General features: G+C 44.0%; 1 protein-coding gene and 1 long non-coding RNA gene across 2 annotated transcripts; one reads left to right on the top strand and one right to left on the bottom strand.

Moving 5' to 3' along the window:
• Positions 1–876: 876 nt before the first annotated feature.
• On the bottom strand, positions 877–5,219 carry LOC125335973. Its single transcript, XR_007207603.1, has 2 exons — positions 3,390–5,219; positions 877–1,870 (listed from the first exon to the last, which is right to left on the bottom strand). It is a non-coding gene; the product is annotated as an uncharacterized LOC125335973 (long non-coding RNA).
• A 251-nt stretch (positions 5,220–5,470) lies between these two features.
• SUMO2 (small ubiquitin like modifier 2) lies at positions 5,471–12,991 on the top strand. Its single transcript, XM_048323785.1, has 4 exons — positions 5,471–5,659; positions 7,007–7,138; positions 10,183–10,254; positions 11,777–12,991. The coding sequence occupies exons 1-4, from the start codon at positions 5,639–5,641 to the stop codon at positions 11,837–11,839; spliced, it is 288 nt and encodes a 95-aa protein (XP_048179742.1). The 5' UTR covers positions 5,471–5,638; the 3' UTR covers positions 11,840–12,991.
• Positions 12,992–18,220: the final 5,229 nt, after the last annotated feature.

The following is an 18,220-nucleotide window of genomic DNA, read 5'->3' as shown; positions in this document are numbered from 1 at the left end:
TGTAGCTGGCCAGTCAGCGTTCACAGATTCACAGAATGGGTCAAGCTGGAAGGACCACAAAGGGTCATCAGGTCCAAAAGCCCTGCTCCAGCAGGGTCATCCCAGAGCACACGGCATAGGATTGTGTCCCAACAATTCTGGAATATCTCCAGTGAGGGAGACTCCACACCCTGTCTGATCTCTATTCAAGTGCACAGTCACTCACACAGTGTTGTTTTCATGCTCCATTCATTGACTGATTGCTGTGTAACAACCAGTGTCTCCTACTTCCTTATGCATGTCAAACACGTGAGGGTAGAGGAGCCTCTGGGATGTTGAAGGTGATGCTCTCTGGAGCTCTTGGGCACTGATAAAGCTGACGAATCAAATTATGTGCTCTGACTTCAGTGAGTTGCCTGCAGGTTGGGGAAGGACTCGTCATGAAGCAGGATCGCAGCAGGAAGAACTCTCACTGTGCCTCACTCACTCACTCCCTCAGGGTCCAGGAGGAGATCGATATCCCCTGGATACTGGGCAGAGGAGCCTTCTGAGGCTGCTGGAGGCTCATCACCTTTCTGTTAATGCCAGGAGCTCACCTACCATGGCATTCAACTCAATAACCTGGTGCGATAAAACACTAATGGCACCCCACTCCTCCCCTTCTGCTCTCCTTCCCACTTCTGTGTACTCCTCCCTTTTTGCCGGTGCTGCCCAATAACCAAATTCTTCAGCAATACACTTTTCAAGACAAGTATTAGCAGTGCTGCCTTGTTGGTCTTACAGCTGGAACCCACCAGTCCCTCTCAGGCTGATGCCTTCCCAAGACCCTCACTAAAAATTAACTTTTCAAAATAATGTAAATCATTTGCTGTCCTCATATGACAAATGCTGCAACACTCCATGGCTAAATTGCCCTTTTTTACTTATCAGCTGCTGCATCCATCATTTCCAATAAAAATAAAGCCAGCAGTTATCTCTGGGAGGAGCATGTCATGTCACCAGTCATGCTGAGAAAAGGAAGTGGTGTCTGTTCAGGTCAGAAGGAATGAATTTTTGCAGGTAGAACAATTTAAATGCTCAGAAAGCTGCTTGAGAAACTGAAGACTCATCAGTTTAAAATCCCTCATTGTTTATTGTGGGTAAGGGTCTGTGTTTTGTTATTTGAGGATGTGCCTGTATTTGAATCTCTGCTGTACAAAGTCAAAATCACCTATTGTCTTACACAACGGTGCTGCTCTGTGCCGCAGACTTTCTGAGGATGTTAGTGGGCATTCCTAGATCCAAAATACCATTCCACGCATCACTAAAAGGCTCTAGAAGCAAATCAAAACGGCATGTCTGAAAACCCAGGAGTACGAGGCCTCCTGCCACTGTTCCTCAAGGCTAAGGTGCTGCTTTTATAACTGCAGCAGTTTCTTGTGAGTGGCAGAACATCTTCAGAACATCCATGTAACACTGTGTAGGGAGCCACCATGTAGGAGGTGGGTCTAGGAGTGGGACAGTGTCCTCTGCTGCTCCCAGATCCATCTGTGTAAAGAGACACTGAAAGCTGGAACTCTTTGATCTTCTCCTGCTGTCTCTTGGCACACAGAGTCCACTTTGCTCACTCCCTAAAAGTGTCAGTGGCTTTTCATATCCGCAGCATCTGTTGTTCTTAAATGGATGATTCCTGGGGAAATCATCTTGGGAAAGGTGAGTTTTAGTATGAAATCTTGACATTTTTCAGTCCTCTTGAACACTGGCTGGAGCTCTGCATGTATCTAGAAGGGAAGCCTTCCTGTTCACCTCCCAAGGAGGCTTCTGTGCCTCTCCAGTCCATGTAAGTAAGCAAAACTGGGAGTGTCTGTGTCAGTGGAACTTCACATTGCTCAAAAAGGCTTTGGAGTACAGGCTGTGGGTCCAGCAAGGAAAGCAAAGAGAAATTGTGTGTTTTACAGTCAGGAGAAAAAGAAAAAAAAAAAAAAGGTCTGACGAGGATAGGAGTTACTAACTTGTGAAATAGGAGGTTTGGAAGCTATTTGAGGAACAGAGGGAATGATTAGCATCATGAACAGGGAAGGCACAGCACAGGCAGGGCTGTAGGCTAAAGGTATTTTCTATTCCCAGGGCTAAGCCACAATTAATGAAGAGCAAAGCCTGAGTAAAGCACTCGGACCTGCAGGGTCTGAGCCAGTAACCCGACACACTCATTTACACCTCCAAATTACTGTTTGCTTTCTGTTCTTGCCTTGGACTCAGTGCAAAATAACACCCAGTTCTAAAGGGGCTGGAGTTGGTTTTGTAGGCTAGTGCTTGCTGATGTGCAGGAGCACACACCTTCTGCCTGTAGCTGTCTTGGTGTCAAAAAACGTAATGTTTTAAAATCCCAGAGTGAAGGGCATATATATGGAATGCCTGTGCTCCCAGCCCTCTTCATCGGAGGGTGGAGAATTAAGCCAAAGAGCTCAGACAGATCTAGATTTCTTCCTTATAAAACTGCAGTACAATAATGAAATAAAACAGGGAAATATTTTAAGAAACAACACGTGGAATTTTTTTCTCCCAGAGATGGAATTTCTCAGGAATTCTCACTGTGATGCTTCCCCATTCACTTCCCTTCAGCTCGGTGCACTGAAGAGGAGGAGCTCAGAGGGACAAAAAGCTTTGCTTTGCTCCCCTCTGCTGCAGCCCGGACCCTGCAGGAGCAGGGCCTTTGTAGTTCCCAGTGTGGCTTCTCCCCCCGCCGCTCGCTCCCAGTGCTGCCGTCTGGCCAGTTCCTTTACAGGTTTTAGCAGTGATTATTGTGAGCTCCAGTTTCTCAGAGTTTCCTCTGTTGCTATGTAAAAAGAAAAGCCACACAGAGATGAGGTTTGTAGAAACCTGCTCTGTGATTTGGGATTTGTGATTGGTGGTGAGACCAGTGCTGGTGCAGCTGAAGCCGTTTTCAGCCTTTCTGAGCACGTCTAACTCCCATATGTTCTCATAAATTCTAGAGTATTTTCCTGTCTCTTTTAGCACATTTGTTCTATTTGTGATGCTGCCTTAACGTGTGTCTCACTTGATGCCAGTCCTGCCTTCAGTTCTTTCATGCCACGCTCAGGCCTTGGCCAGTTTCATCCCACCTCCCCAAAAATCCTCCTCCTGGGCCTGCAGCACAGGGATCTTCACGGAGGGAGGGGGGAGAAGTGACAAGAACAAAATACAACAGGATCATCAAGCCCCATGATGCCCTTCCTCACACTTCTCTGTGAGTGTGTAATATGTGAGTGTGAGGAAGGGCATCATCTCTAAAAATAGAACTTAAGGTCCATTGGGAATCGCCACTCGTCTTTTGTTCTGTGAAGTACCCCATGGGTTTGGAGTTTTGCTTTAAAAAGCCATGAATGAGGTAGAAGGGCGGGGATTAAGGTGCTTTGTTTCCTTGTTCTTACTAGTAGTTCTGCTTCTTAATGGTGGTGATGGACTTGAGAAGGCCCAAACCACGTTGCCCATTGTTTTTCAGAGCTCAAATGAAAGGAGAAGGGAGATCACAGGAGCCTGAGGCACCGTCACACATGAAGGGGGATTTGGGTAAAAGCACATGGTCTTCTCCAGCCACGGGTGCTTCTCACTTCCCATTACCTTAAACAAATAGAAAAATAATACCATGAGTAATTCAACACAGAGAAAACAGGCAGGATCAACTGATTGATCTTTTGATGATAAATCAAGTAAATTGACACAGGTAGGTGTGGAAAGCAGAGCTCAAAGGAGGATCTGTTTGAGTCGCAGTCACAATTTGAAACAACATCTGTTGCCTTCTCGGGCCAAACTGAACATTTCAGTGCCTGGGACTTTTTCGGAACTGACTCATAAAGACCCTTCAGGAGGAGTAAAATACTAAAACTAAAAGGTTCTATGAAATTTCAGGCTAAATTTTGGACTGCAACGGATGGTAAATTGCCCACGTTTTGTGGAAGCTCAGGTGGCTGCCTGGGCCTCAGGTAGGACCGTGGCTGTGCCATTTTCTCAACCGTGGACTCAGATAAAGGTTTGGTTTCAACTTCCTCTGCCCAGTGGGTGTTACTCTTCTGCAATTTCCAGAAAATTGCAGTAAAAATGCAATCTGTGCTCAGAAGGGAGGAGCTGGAATGTGAAGTAACATGACAAAGGCAGAGGAGAGGGACCAGAACTGACAGGGAAAAGCAAATCTGCAGCTCTGCCAGTAAGTGAAGTTTCTCTTCAGTCGACATTTCACTACGTGAGCAGTTTACTCTGGACAAGGAACATCTCTGAAATGGTACAGGAAGTTTTGTCCTGCCAGGAGCAGGGGGTGTGTGACCACACGGCCACCTCGGTGTCACAACCCAGCATGTTCCCACACAGAGCAGCACTGCTGTGGAATGATGTCCACCTGGAAAATCTATCCCTGAGGGATTGACAGGGATCATTTTTGTGGTGTTTCTTTTCCATCTGCGTGATATAGAGAAGCATTTGGCATATTATGGTGGCAGGCGTAATGCTGATGAAAAAAGACACAGGAACTGTTTTGTGTGAACCTGTGAGGTCTCTGAAGTTACTGAGAATTGCCTCCTCCCTTCCATCGGAATGAACTTTAAGAAATCACATCATTGGTGGTATATCCTCTGATTTATGTAGCGTAATTTATGTAGTGTATTTGTTGGGGTGCTGCAGGAGCTCGGTTCCCTCACGGACACGGCATCTCTCCCAGAACAACCCCCTTCACAGGGACAGCCCACGGTCTCAGGGGGCTGCCACACCATCAGCGTCCTCCATAACACAGCGAGGTACACAAGCAGGAGGGAGAGATTTGATGACCCACAGACAAGGGTCATCACAGAACCACAGGACCAATGAGGTTGCAAAAGGCCTCTGAACTCAGGGAGTCCAACCTGTGCCCCAACACCACCTTGTCAGCCAGAGCATAGCACTGAGTGCCACGTCCACGCTTCCCCCAAATACCTCCAGGGACAGGGACTGCACCACCGCCCCGGGCAGCCCGTTCAGTCGGGCTGGGGGTGGTCGCGGGGAGGTGTGTGTGGAGAACCCCATGTGAGGCACTGACGAGGCACTGAGGGGGCTGTGGCAGGCGGCCCGGCAGCTTTGAGGAGCTTTGAGGAGATTTAAGATTTGAGGGGGCCAAGGATGCCGGGGATGGCCAGGGGAAGGTGCGTTCGGGAAGGGTGTGGAGTGAGGCGCGGTGCGGGGCTCTGAGGGCGACCCGGCGGCCATTTTGCGAAGGACAATGCCCGCCGCGCGGGGCGGGGCGGGGGCGCGCGCACGCAGCGCGCGGGCAGCGTGGCCGCGGGCGCGCGCGCGCCCCTCCCCTCCCGCCGCCGCCGCCGCGTTATGTAACGGCCGCGGGGCGGGCGCGCGCTCCCTCCGCCCCCCCTTTCCCCCTCCCTCCCGCCTCGCCCCCCCCGCCCGGCCCTGGCTCCGCCCCCTCCCCGCGCGCCGGGGCCCAATGGGCGGCGGGAACGCGCCCGGGGGGGAGGGGGAAGCGCGGCGGGTGCGCGCACGCACGGGGCAAGGCGCGGCCCCGCGGCTGTGCGTGCGCGCTCCCGGCCCCCCCGCCTTCCCCTCTCTCTGTGTCCCTCTCTCTCCCTCTCTCCGCCGCGCTCGGCCGGCTCTGCCCCCCCTTTGTGCGCGCTCCGAGCCGCCCCCGCATCGCCGACTCGCCATGGCCGACGAGAAGCCCAAGGTGAGGCCGGCGCGCTCCGCAGTTCCCGCCGCCGCGCTCGGCCCCTCAGGCGGCGGCCCCGGCCCGCAGCCCCCGCGCCGCCTTTGCGCGCCATTTTCCTGCGCGGGTGGGGGGGGCCGAGGCCGCGGCTCCCGGGGCGGGCGGGGGATCCCCGGGGAGAGGGGGGGCGAGCCCGGGCCGCCTTCCCGCCCTCCGCGGGGAGAGAGGCAGGTCTGGAGGCGGTTGTTGCTGCCTTCCTCCTCCTCCGCGGCCGCAGCATCCCCGCCGGCCGCCTCGGCAGCCGCTGCCCTCGCGGTCCCCTCACGGCTGCGGCCCCTTTGTGCCGCCTCTGGCCCCACTCGGGGCCGGGGGAGCCGCGGGGGCTCCGCTCCGCACGGCAGGAATTAACAGCGGCCGCCGCCGGGGGGTTGGATTTTTTTTTTTTTTTTTTCGGGGTAGATTTTTTTTTTTTTTTTTTTTTTTCTCTTCTCCCTCCCCCTCCTTCCTTTTTTTGCCTCCCCCACACGATTTTTAAACCGAGTTCGAAGTGGCGGAGGGCGCGGGGCCGCGCGCGGGCTGACACATGGCGGGACCCGGCTCCCAGAAAAGAGGGAAAACAAAGCTGAGATGGGGGTGCCGGGCACCCCCGGAGCGGGACAGCCCCGATCCCCGTCCCTCTGCCCTGAGGCCGGCCAGAACACGAGGGACCGAGCTGGAAGTTGATCCTCCGCAGTTTTCCGCTCCGAGAGGGTCGGGCTGCTTGATGTGGGTTTTTTTTAAACGTTTTCTGAAGAAGACGACTTGGGCCGCTTCAGGTTTTATCACCATTTCAAATATAGCCCTTTAAAGTATCTGTAAAGTTTTTTTAATAAGTACGTCAAACGGTAGGAGAAAGTTTGAGATGCAATGAGAAAGAGCCTTGGTGCTGGTTGGGATCACAGTTATTATAATACAAATCAGATATAACAGATCATAGTTATAACATAAGTAACTTAATTTCTTTCCGAGGGAGCACTGGTGTTGCACATTGTTTTGCTTTTGATAGAAATAACTTTTTTTTTTTTTTTTTTTAACATCTGTTTTGAACGCCTGGCCTGGTAATTCTTCATTGCTAAATTTCCAGTCTGTAGGATGACAGCTAATATCAGATTTTTTTTTTTTTGTATGTGGCTTTTTTCTTTAAATTTTCAACTGAAAAGTACTGACCTTTATTCCCTAATTCAAGGTTTCCAGTCAGTAAATAGCTATAACATCTTTATTTCCTCCTTATTAATAACCTGTTGCACTTTGGTAAAATGTTAACTTCTTGTTTCATACCTTTTTTTACAAAGTGTTGGTTATTTTTTTTTTCTTTTATTTCCTCCACAGGAAGGAGTGAAGACTGAAAACAATGACCACATTAATCTGAAGGTGGCAGGGCAAGATGGGTCTGTGGTGCAGTTTAAGATTAAGAGGCACACACCACTTAGTAAACTAATGAAAGCCTATTGTGAACGACAGGTATGATCTCAGGAAAACGGTGTCTGGGGGAGAACTGCTCTCCACAGGGATAGAGGAAGACAGTTAAAGTCTTAAAACTTAAGTAAATATGCAAAATGTTAGACGTTGAACAGAAACTAATTGTGCTGTGGGAATTGTATTGTCCTTGGGGTTTGTTACAGGGAGGACTGAGAAGGTTGTGACAGGAAACGGGTGAAATAAAGATCTGTTGTCATGTGTGAAATCTGCATTTATAGGTGGAGGCTTCTGGGAGGTACCTGCAGCTCTACTGCTCAGAAATACTAGTGTGGAAAGGGTGGGTTTGGGATGAACTTGGGGGACAGAGAGTTGAGTGATAATCAGGGATTTTTACAGCTCTGAGTAACTCCCTGGACTGGTCATTGACTTCTGATTTATTAGCTTAATTGTAGTGAGATGAGAAGTTGCCTTGAGAAGGAGCTTGTACATTTAATGATGAGCTTTGTTTTTCCTCTTGTGGCCTGGTTGACAAATGAATCTTCTGAGAGACAAATCCCCTGTATTTGCTGATGTGGTGGCAGCTGCAGCCAGTCTGTGAGGCTGCAAGCAGCTATTGCAAGTTTTAAAACCACCTGTTTGAGTAGAGCTATGGAACTCTTCCTTCTGAAACATCTGATCGGGGAAATTTTGTCTTTGTTATCCATGATTTTTTTAAATTACTGTCTGTCTTTAAAAAGTTCTAGCTCTACAAAAGTGTTTAGAATTCGTGAATTTTTAATTTTTTAAACACAAATATTCAGTTTTACTATTACTACAATAAAGTCAGTATAACATATTGGAGCAACTATTTCATTACCAGGAAAAAAAACCCTGTAAATCACACAGAGAGTAGTAAAACCTCTTCAGTTTACTCTGTGCCACAACAGAATAGAAGTAAAGACAGGAAAAATCAGCTCTTACTGAACATATGAATATGTTCTTGTATGAGTGTTCGGAGGAGAAATTTGTGAGTGTTGGAAGCTGTGAGTTTGTTTTTCCTGCCTCAGTCATACAAACTCTTGTTACATTTTGCAAATCACTATGTTGCTTTTTCCAGTCATAGAGTGCAGTTATATCTGGCATTCAGGGAGTTTGAGGATTAGTTATTTGTCTATAAAGTCCTGGGAAATAAGATTTTAAAAGTATCATTCATTTCTAGTTACTCTGAAACAAACAAAAATAACATACTAAGTTGTCTTAGATTGCCAAAATGTTTACTCTGCTTAAAGGAAAACAAAATCAAAGCCAGCAAAAAACCCCCAGATTGGAGGGGAAAAATCAGTAAATCTTGAGAATGGGAGACTTTTTTTCTGATCTCAGTTGTAAGCAGTAAGTATCCAAAGAATATTTTTATGGAGGTGGATTTGTCTTTAAATTTTATTTCTTAGGTGCTTACTTCTGAAATTTTGCTTAAAAACATTTGTATTGCATGTCTCTAAAAGTTAGATTTTATTCATGTATTTATTTACCTAACTAGGTACACCCCAGCTTAAATCCTTAAACTGTGGACTTTAGATTTAATTTTGGAGAGGTGGTAGAGAACTTAGCAGTTATAAAGGATGATAATCATCTGTTGTGTGTAGTAGATTTAAAATGGAAGTAGCTAAACTTGAGTGATCTGTTGAGAAGATCAAGAGTATTTTGTGATTATTTTAAATGGTGAAAAAATCATCCATGGACCATACTTCATGTTTTGTGGGCACTAAGCTCACCAAAGTACAGTTTTTCAGTATGTTTTCAACTAACATTTATTTAGTTCATAAAGTTGTCATGAACCTGGAAAAAACCAACACACTGGGAATAGGAAATACGTGTTTTAAGAAACACAGTGTCACAGAAAAGGGCTCAAACCAAATGTTGCTGTGCAGAAATGTGTTGCTGCCATGAGACTGAGCCACACAGTTTCCTTAGACCAGATGATGTTCTGAGTGAACACTGCAGTGTCTTGGTCATGCTGGAGAAGACATTTTGCTGTGAACTGTAAAGTTAATTAAAAAAAAAAAGTTTACTCACATTTATTAAAATATTTTTCCTGACAAATCTACTCCTCAGAAATAATTACTACATTGTTTTCTGTTGTGTGTGACATCCGCTCTTGCCAGGCTGAATGAAGGCTTCTCTTCTAACTCAGAGATGCCAAAGCTCGACGCTGCAATCCATTGGATTGGCTTCAAAACCAGACTGGGCTTCTTGGCTATTTAGATACTCTGGAGAGAATGGATAGAACTGGAAAGGAAGTTTGTATCCCCAAATGTCACTGACATGCCCTTGCAGAATGTGGGGTGCTATAAAATACCTTGGAAAACTCACTGGTGATTTTGGAGCTGATGTTATCAGTCGGAGAGGTTGTTTGTTACTCCCAAGTTACTTTTTTCAGTCTGTTGGCTCAGGTGAGAATGAGAGATGTTCTTCTAGGGATGGAAGAGGCCAGCAAAATGAGTGTTGTGTGGTAGAAATGCTTATCTAGAATACTGCTGGGTAATTTGTGGAAGTAGAAAATTCCTTCATTTTTTCCATCTGTGCACGGAAAAACTTTGATACATTGATTTCTTGATAATAGGAATTGGAGGTCAAAAAGTTCCCATTGCTTGATCTTTGCTGCTGAAGACTTAATTTTGTTGTTGCATTTCTGGAAGAAATATTTCAGAATACCTTTTTCTTTGGAGAAGATCAAAAAGAAGTATTGAGTATCACTGTTCATGTTACCTAGAGCATTGCACCTAGTTTTTAAGTGAATTACTCAAAAGCACAATATACCTGCTGGCCTTTGGGGTGTAGCAGAAATGGCTTTATTTTAACTCAGTCAGTGGGGGCACTGTTGCTTCTCACGAGTTGTTGGACACAATGCAATGTTTAATACAAAACAGATTGCAGGGATTTGGAGTGAAATGCCTAAAAGTCAGGGCATGAGGGGAGAACAGAATCTCTGTCCTGCATAATGGTGGCTTTTAATGATGGTGCTGCAATTCAGTGACAAGTTCAAGAGTAAACTACTGAGTACTTTGACACCAGATTTATTTCCCTTTGTGTTGCTTCTCTTTGTCCAGGGGTTGTCAATGAGGCAAATCAGATTCCGGTTCGATGGGCAGCCAATTAATGAAACAGACACACCTGCACAGGTAAACAGCACAAGCAAGGCAAAAGAACTACTTGAAATTCACTGCAGGAGTTGATGCTTCTGTTTCCTATCAAATACTTATGTAAATGTGTATATTACTGATAGAACTGGATTTTTTTAATCATTATTTTGGTGTAACTAGTTTGAGATTATTAGAAATAGAATCCAGGACTTTATTTAGGGTTTTGAATAATAAATCTGTATCACTGTAGTAATAAAACAAAAAAATTAAGTACAGTGTACAGATGGTGAGTCCTGTAAAACTTTCACTTTATTAGGTCATGGCTCTGAGATAAGGATGGTAAGTTAAGAATTGAGTTTTTCTTGAAGCAATGGCTTTATTTTTTATATAAAAGCTTGCCAGGATGTTATCAGAGATCCTGTTTGCAAGCTTGCATTTGTAATACAAAAGTACTTTTCTGTTTGTAATTTGAAGCTGTTTCGGCAGCATAAAATTAATGAATATGGTGAAGTTTGGGTTGTCTGTAAGTAGTTGAATGAAGGCCATTCCAAGAACAGAATGGTTCCCTGTGGCTGTGGAGCATTTTTCTGTCCTGCTTCATGGAGCTGTGTTTAATCAGCTTGACCAAGTGATAGTTTTATCTGCTCTTCAGAACCACTTGTTATGAAATAATGGACTTTAGTTTTTAGTTCTGAATTTTCTAAGCTGTTGCTTCAAAGATTGTGTGTCTTATGGCCCCAATCTGTGTAACTTTTTAACTTGGAAAACTGATAATTCAGGCAACAGGATGATTTTTCTCTCCAGCCATGTTTTCCTGAAGCTCAGATCAGTCTGTTTATATCTGTGGTCAATGGCATAGACCAGTTTGATTTCCTGAGCAGCAGCTGAGTCTGTTTAGAAATATAACTTGCATTAGTTACAGCAGTTCCTTCAGTTTTGGTACAGATTTTGTCAGTAGGTGCCATTAACATCCCAGGAATATCAACTGTAAAAATTAGGGTGAAAAAAGAGAATTATATTAATGAAGTATTCTGCTCCTCACTGGCAGTTTGTTACATGGTTACATGCAAAGTGTTTTTAATTTTTTTGTGCTTGACGATTCTTGGTTTTACTGCCTGGTTGGGCAGAGGCCTTAATTCCAGTCTGCTTCCCCAGGGCTGTAGCCATTTGAGCAGCAGCAGCCAAGTGGAATTGTGGCAATGTTCTAAGGTAAACGGAGGGAGTAAATAGGAGAACAAAGGTGCAATGGCAAAGCAGGCAACAGAAATGAAATATTATAAATCTATTTCTTAGGAGTCACACAGTGTACCCTGAAGTTAGTACTGGAATTTGTTCTAGGTCAACAGTTATCAATTGGCATTTTTTTTCTGTGATGTTTCTTTGCTTTTGAGTTAGTGAGTTTTGTTAAATGTACAAAGGGATGGTGGTGGAGGGGAGTGGGGCTGCTCTAGTTAAGTTGCATAGCAAGTAAACATAAAAAGTCAGGAACTGTAAGAACAACCCAGGCTGCTGTAGAGATGTGAGAAGAGTTGAAAGCCCTTTTTTCTTTTTTCTGCTGTAGTTGGAAATGGAGGATGAAGATACAATTGATGTGTTCCAGCAGCAAACAGGAGGAGTTTACTAAAACAAACACACAAAAAAGATCCTGCTACTTTCCTCTCCAGAACTGTGCTACCACAGGCGACACTTCACAATTAGAAAAATGAGACTTGGTTCAGCCACATCCTGACTACTGCAGTATAGTTTTCTCTCTTCTCTCTGATTTTTTTTTCCTATTCCTTTTATTGTACATAAAGTAACTGGTGATGTGCACAGACATAATGCATATTTTTTTTTAACTAAATGGCCAATGGTATGTTTTGATCAACATTTAATGGAGATGGGGTGGGAAAACAAACTGGTTCTGTGAAAATGCCCCTCTCTCCGTTAGTGGCATGCTCCTTCTACTTTTACAGAATCACAGAATAAACCGAGTTATCTTTATATTCCAGTAAGTTATTTTGCTCTCACTGTTCAAAACAAAAACCTTGCATACCTTGTTTGATTGGATAATTTCAATGTTTTTCTTTTATCATTGTAAAACCAAGGGCAATTTTATAACTTTTTTGTACGTAGCTGTTACATGTAGAGCAATCTCTGTCTAAGTAGGGGTAAATTACTCTTTAAAAAAAAAAAGGCAAAAAAAAAATCCTAGATAGTTTCCCTTCAAGTAAAACGTCTTGTTGTTTAAATAAACTTCTTGTTTAAAATAACCAGCTTTCTTTCTTTTTCTGCGGAGTAATAGTACTCAGCACCTGTATTTCTTTCTCTGCAGCACTTTATGCCTCTCAAATCTCAGCTTTCTCTGTGGTAAGTAAGCATAATCCCCCTTGTCTAGGCAGAAGACTGTTGGAAAATGAAAGGCTTCCTTGAGACCTGTCAGTCAGCAGTTGAACTGGAAATAGAAGTCAATTTTCTCTTACTTTGATTTCTTTTTTTTTTTCTTTTCTTTTCTTTTTTTTTTTTTTGGTGAATGCTCTGCTAAGCCAAAACTGTTTGATTAGGCAAACTGCAAAATACTGAACTACTTAGTAATGCCTTTGGGTTGAGCTCTTTTTGTCAGTCTTTAATACAAGCATCAATATTGTTGTTGCAGTAAGACTCTGTATTTGAATGCTTATTGATGTAAACATTAAGTTAAAGAGAGCAAATAATTTCATTAACCATTCAGTTTACCATGGTATCAAATGGGAGATGCTTGGAAATGTAAAGCAAAAATAAAAAATTGAGTTCTGTTTTTGGGTGTATTTAGCTATGGTGGTGGAGGTTCCAAGCTCTGCTTTACCCCACTCTGCTGTTCTGCTTGGAAGAGGGGAAGAGGCTGGAAGTACTGAAGGGAGATACAGTGATGGCGGTGTTTTTCACAAGTCTTTTCCACAGTTCTCGAGTTCTTGGGGAACTTCTTGGGGGAAGTTTAGAGGTTGCAGTGAAATCCATGGACGTTCGTGGAAGATTATACACCTGTCAAACCCACAGCCCATGTTATTCTCTGATGTCCTAGGAATGTTCTGATATTTTGTAGTGTTTGCAGTAAGTTAATGCTCTTTTAGGTATTAATTTGTTAGAAGAGGCCACGCTTTGGTGGTATTTTTTGTAACAGTTAATTCAAGGAATGATTATTACATGTGGGGCCTGCTTGAGCTGAAAGTTCTGTGGCAGAATGATGGGTGTGTGCATTTAGCTGATGAGTTGTGATCTGTTTGTCTTCTGTCAGGAATAACACATTTGATGCTACATTAGTTACATCTAATGGAGATACAGGGAAAATTAACATCTGTTTTTGCAGTTGCTTTTGACTCTGTAGCTGAAGAATGTAATCTACTGTGCCTCTGTTTTGATTCAAGGAAATGCTACTGCTAAGCAGATTACTTCTCATTCTGGGATGTATCTTGTAGACTTCTGTGGTGTTTTGCAGGATTGAAATTCCCTCTTGTGAACAAATGTATGCATAGCCAAACTCTAAAAGGCCTAGAAAAAACTACTTTGAAGAAAAAAAGAGGGCGGTGGGGGAATATATTTCAACATATTTCCTAGGTTACACATGGAATACATTGCTCTTTGGCTTTAGGATCTCTGGCTTTTAAGATGGCTAAACTTCTGATATCAGTGTATAAAATTCTTTCAACTTGATGTCATGCCAAGACTTTTTTCAGGAGAAAGCTATCTTTATCTTGTTTGGCCCAAAAAGGTGTTTGGACTTGCTTTAGTTTCTGAAGAAAGGGTGAGGTCTCCTTAAATACAATTTTTTTTTCAGCTCAACTTAAGATTGTGAAGCTCAAAGCTCCCTGTTGTATCTTGCCTTTTACTTTTTATTTCCTGAGGCAACAGAAATGAAGTGACAGGTACTGAAGAGCTTTTAAAAGTAATGTCTTCATTTCCCGAATTAGTCAAGTGTTACTTCATCTGTCATGAACTTACGTGCAGCATTCACCTACATTCCTCCATTTTTCACATCTTTTGCTGTTACCTGGGCTTGCGCATGTTCCTGAAATGATTCTTCTAACAATGCTGAATGGTGTTTGTTATGTTAGGTGGTGACTGCAGCCAAAAACTGATAAAATGGTCTTTTCTGAGACAGTTTCTTGGTTTTTTAATCTAATCATGAAAACATCTCAAAGAACTTCAGGGACGTAGTTCCTCAAGAGCCTCAGAAGCTGAATTTCTGTTAGTGTAGCAAACTGAAGTGGGCTGATTTCTGATTCTGGTTCTGATGCATAACACATTTGTGTAACAGTAATGCAGAAATACTGTCCTTAAAAAAAAAAAATTAGCACTCTTCCTCCATGGTCATGCAAATACTCTCTTTATGTCAGAACTTGTTTTTGTCTGTACTCCTCTGGTGCTACAGATTCACCTGTGGATTCCTGATTGCTGGACCCCTCAGTGGTTTTACTGTGACTACCTCTTAGCTAAGGAAGCTGCTGCTGGGGGTGAGAATTTGGAAGTGGTATGGAGTACAGGGATATGGACAATTTGGATCAACTTATTTGGAGTTCCCTTTGCTGCTTGGCTTGGTTTGTGGCAGTTCGCAGGTTTACAGTGGTAGCCACATGGACTTCTGGGAGTCCACGTGTCGGAGGACAACTGGGCAAAGAGATCTTGTCAGGCTAGTTGGGAGGTAAGTTATTCATGCTTTGTTAAGCAGCTGGGATCTTTCAAGAGCCTGGGAAAATTATATTATTATCCACAATTTTCAAATAATGTGTTCTAAAGTGATTGCCATGCAATTTAGTTAATATTTCTCCCATGGTTTTTAAATGAAAAAAGATGGAGTAAGTCATAATTGGATCCAGTCCCCGGTGAGTTCTGGGAGATGGCTGGACCCTGCCTTCAGCCTCTGCTGGGGTTTTAGTCCCTCAAATTAGTTATGGACATGACCAGTTACTTAAAAATAGGTAACCAAAATGGTGTCAGGTACCTTAAGTAAGGCATTTTTATTCATGTGCAGGGGAGATAATGACAGATTGAAATCACAGCTGCTTTGGGTGGCTGACACCTGAAAACCAGTGCCTTGGTGTATCTGCACAGTGGGGATCACACCCACCCCAGGGGGCTCTTGTGGGGGTCAGTGTTAACTGGCCTGAGGTGCTGGTTGAACAGGGGTTCAGCAGTGCAAGGCTGCTCTGACATGGAATCTTCCAAGCTGCCAGGACTGTAAGGAAATACTCCAAGTGGTAACATGAGAGAGATTCTTGTACTGGCGTACGGAGGTGTTTTTAACAAAAGAAAAATCCCTGAAGTAACACTAAGGTAATTGTTGCTTCAAGATAACTGCAATATCAGAACAGAGACACCATCTCTGCAAGGGTTAAGGTCAAAGGGAGATGATTTTTCAGCAGGAATTTTCCTTTCTAGCACCTTCACTTCATTACTTCCGAGTCAATGTAACTAAGTGCTGTCATTTGCCTGGTGGATGCTGGTTCTATTGTGTCTCTTACTGCAACATTAATGAAAAGGCATAATGTGACCCGCTCAAAGAGAGGAGACTTCCTAGGCTTCAGCCAGCTGGAAATAACTGAATTTCTAAGGAATAGCAATTTGTTTTCAAAGCTAAAAATGACAAGATGCCTCCTTGGTCGTCATGTGAACAATAAATCTGAGTATTTTTCTTAGAATTCTAGGTAGTGGCCTCTTCTCATTACATGTGTGTCAGCTGCTGTGATGGACTCTTACAGAGTACTAATCTAAAAAATTTAAATAACTTGGATTATTATTAATTATATTACCATCATAATGCATTTAACTCACTGGTTTATTGAGGTTTGTTCATTCTGCCTGCAATGAGTTTCCAAACAATGTGTTCTGGTAGGGAATAATCAATCCTGTAGTTTGTCTTGCTTTTTAGTACTTAGGGGCAGAAGGAATTGGTGGTACAGCACTTTTCCTGGGTGATTGGGACGTAGGAGTGTGAGGATAAGTGGAAGATGGAATTTTGATCCCTGTTCTCAGTTTTTGATTGACTTCCAAGATGCTTAATTACTGGGGTTTCCTGGTTTCTCCCCTAGCAGCATGGGATGGTGATCTTACTGTAACATGGAGGTGCCGGGAGCCCCACCCGGTGTTCATAGAATGGTTGAAGTCCCTTTAAGGGAAGAGTTTTCCCTAATCCCAGAAGGATTTCAGTTTACATGGGAGGGGTGAGGTGGGGTGGTGGTGCTGTGAAAGGACTGGCTGGGTGTCAGCAGAGATCCCAGGAGGGAAGGTCAGCAGGTGCTGGAGAAGGACAAGGGATGTGTGTGAGTCAGTGAGGAGCTGCAGTGGGAATGGGCACTGTGGGAAGAGCTGTAGGTTTAAACAATCCCAGTATGAGGATGACTTTGGAGCACTGGGGAAAGGCTAAGGTTGTGGAAGCCCAACTAGCAAACAGAGTTTCTCCTTTGGAAAGGGATATTCTTCAGGGAAACATGGATGCAAGGGATACCCTTTGTGGTGAATTTTGTGCTGGTTTTGGTGGCTTAGATCTCCCCCTTCCAGCACCCAGTCCATGGATCCCATCAAAGCACATCCGATGCCCTGCAAAGGCTCTTGAAGGATCAAGACTTGAATCCCACTTCAGTAAGAAAACTTCCCACTTGAGTAAGAAAACCTCACTGTTTAAGAAAACTGAAACAAAACAAAAATGGGACACTGACTTCCCCTTCCAGCAATCCCTGCTTTTTCCCACTAAGGAGGAACACTTTGACCATGACCAGGCTTGGTGGTGTTGGATGCCCAGACAGGAACAGCAGTGTGAGTTGGCCACTCTGCTTTTCGTGTTGTTCAGAGCTACATCTGCAGCTCTGAGAGGAGTCCTGGCACTGTGGTGCAATCCCCTTCCCCAAGCAGTGACAGACTGTTGGGAACGTTTCCTGAAGATGTTGAGAGGTACCAGAGCAACTTTTACAACTCTTGCAAACAACAGCATCAGCTCTGTAGGACAAACCATTGGATCTGTAGGATACCACGTTCCACTGAACCTCCTCTGTGCATCACTCCAGATGCAAAAATCTGACAGCGGCAAATCCAGCTGTGGCAAGGATTGTTTATTAGCTGGCACTTTATCTTCAGCTGTGAGTGAAACAGGTCAAGAGAAGACTGAGTCAGACCCTCTTTTTTTTTGTGCCATGTGCTTGGAATAAAGAAGGAATGCTCTCTGTGACAGCCATAAGTAGCAGAGACTGGAATGAAGAAACCTTTGGTCACAGAAGGATGACCAAGCTGAGGCTTTTCTCAAACCAATGGTATCTCTCCTTGCCTAACCCTTGCATTTCCTGGAGTCTTGTTGAGACTTCCAGATGCTTTGTGCATTCCTTGCTGGTGGAATTTCAACAACAGGTGGAATTGTTTGGTGTCTGAGTCTTCCAGACAGCTGCTGAGAATTGTTCTAGTCAAATGTCATCTTCCTGAGATGGATTGTAAGCCCAGTTTCTGTAGCCGTCTTCATAAACCCCTTCATCTTACAGTGGATGAATAGTCAGAAAAGCAGCTTTTATTTAAGGGCTACCCTGCAGCCAGGCCTGTGAGAGATCAGTGGGGCCCCTTGGAAACACAGTTTAGAATTCTAAAGCTCCATGTTAAAACTGGCTTTGTCATAGGGAATGGGTTTTTCGTCATCTTGACTTTAAAAAATGGCTCTGTGTGTGTCTCAGGGGTACAAATTAAAGAGTCAAATCCTGTGGGTTTGAATAAGAAGCATCTAGATTACAAAATACTTCTGCAAGTTCCTGAGAGAGCAGATGGTTACCTGTGTGCAGGTAGGCATCATTTGACTTCTTAATGCCCAAGCCTAAGGGATAATAGAATTAAAACAACTGTGTCATGTTACTTAAAAATTCCCTTTAATCTGCCACTAAAAAGATGTGATGCAACAGAGAATTCCCTGGGGATCTAAATAGTGGTTGGAGCTTTTTAAATTAAAAAAAAACCCAGGATTTTTTTTTTAATGGATCCTAGATTAGCAAAAGTAAAACACTGGTCCTCTTTGTGT

This window comes from Corvus hawaiiensis, chromosome 19, assembly GCF_020740725.1.
Source record: "Corvus hawaiiensis isolate bCorHaw1 chromosome 19, bCorHaw1.pri.cur, whole genome shotgun sequence".
In the NCBI taxonomy this organism is placed as follows: domain Eukaryota; kingdom Metazoa; phylum Chordata; class Aves; order Passeriformes; family Corvidae; genus Corvus; species Corvus hawaiiensis.
This window is presented reverse-complemented; position numbering and strand designations above follow the sequence as displayed.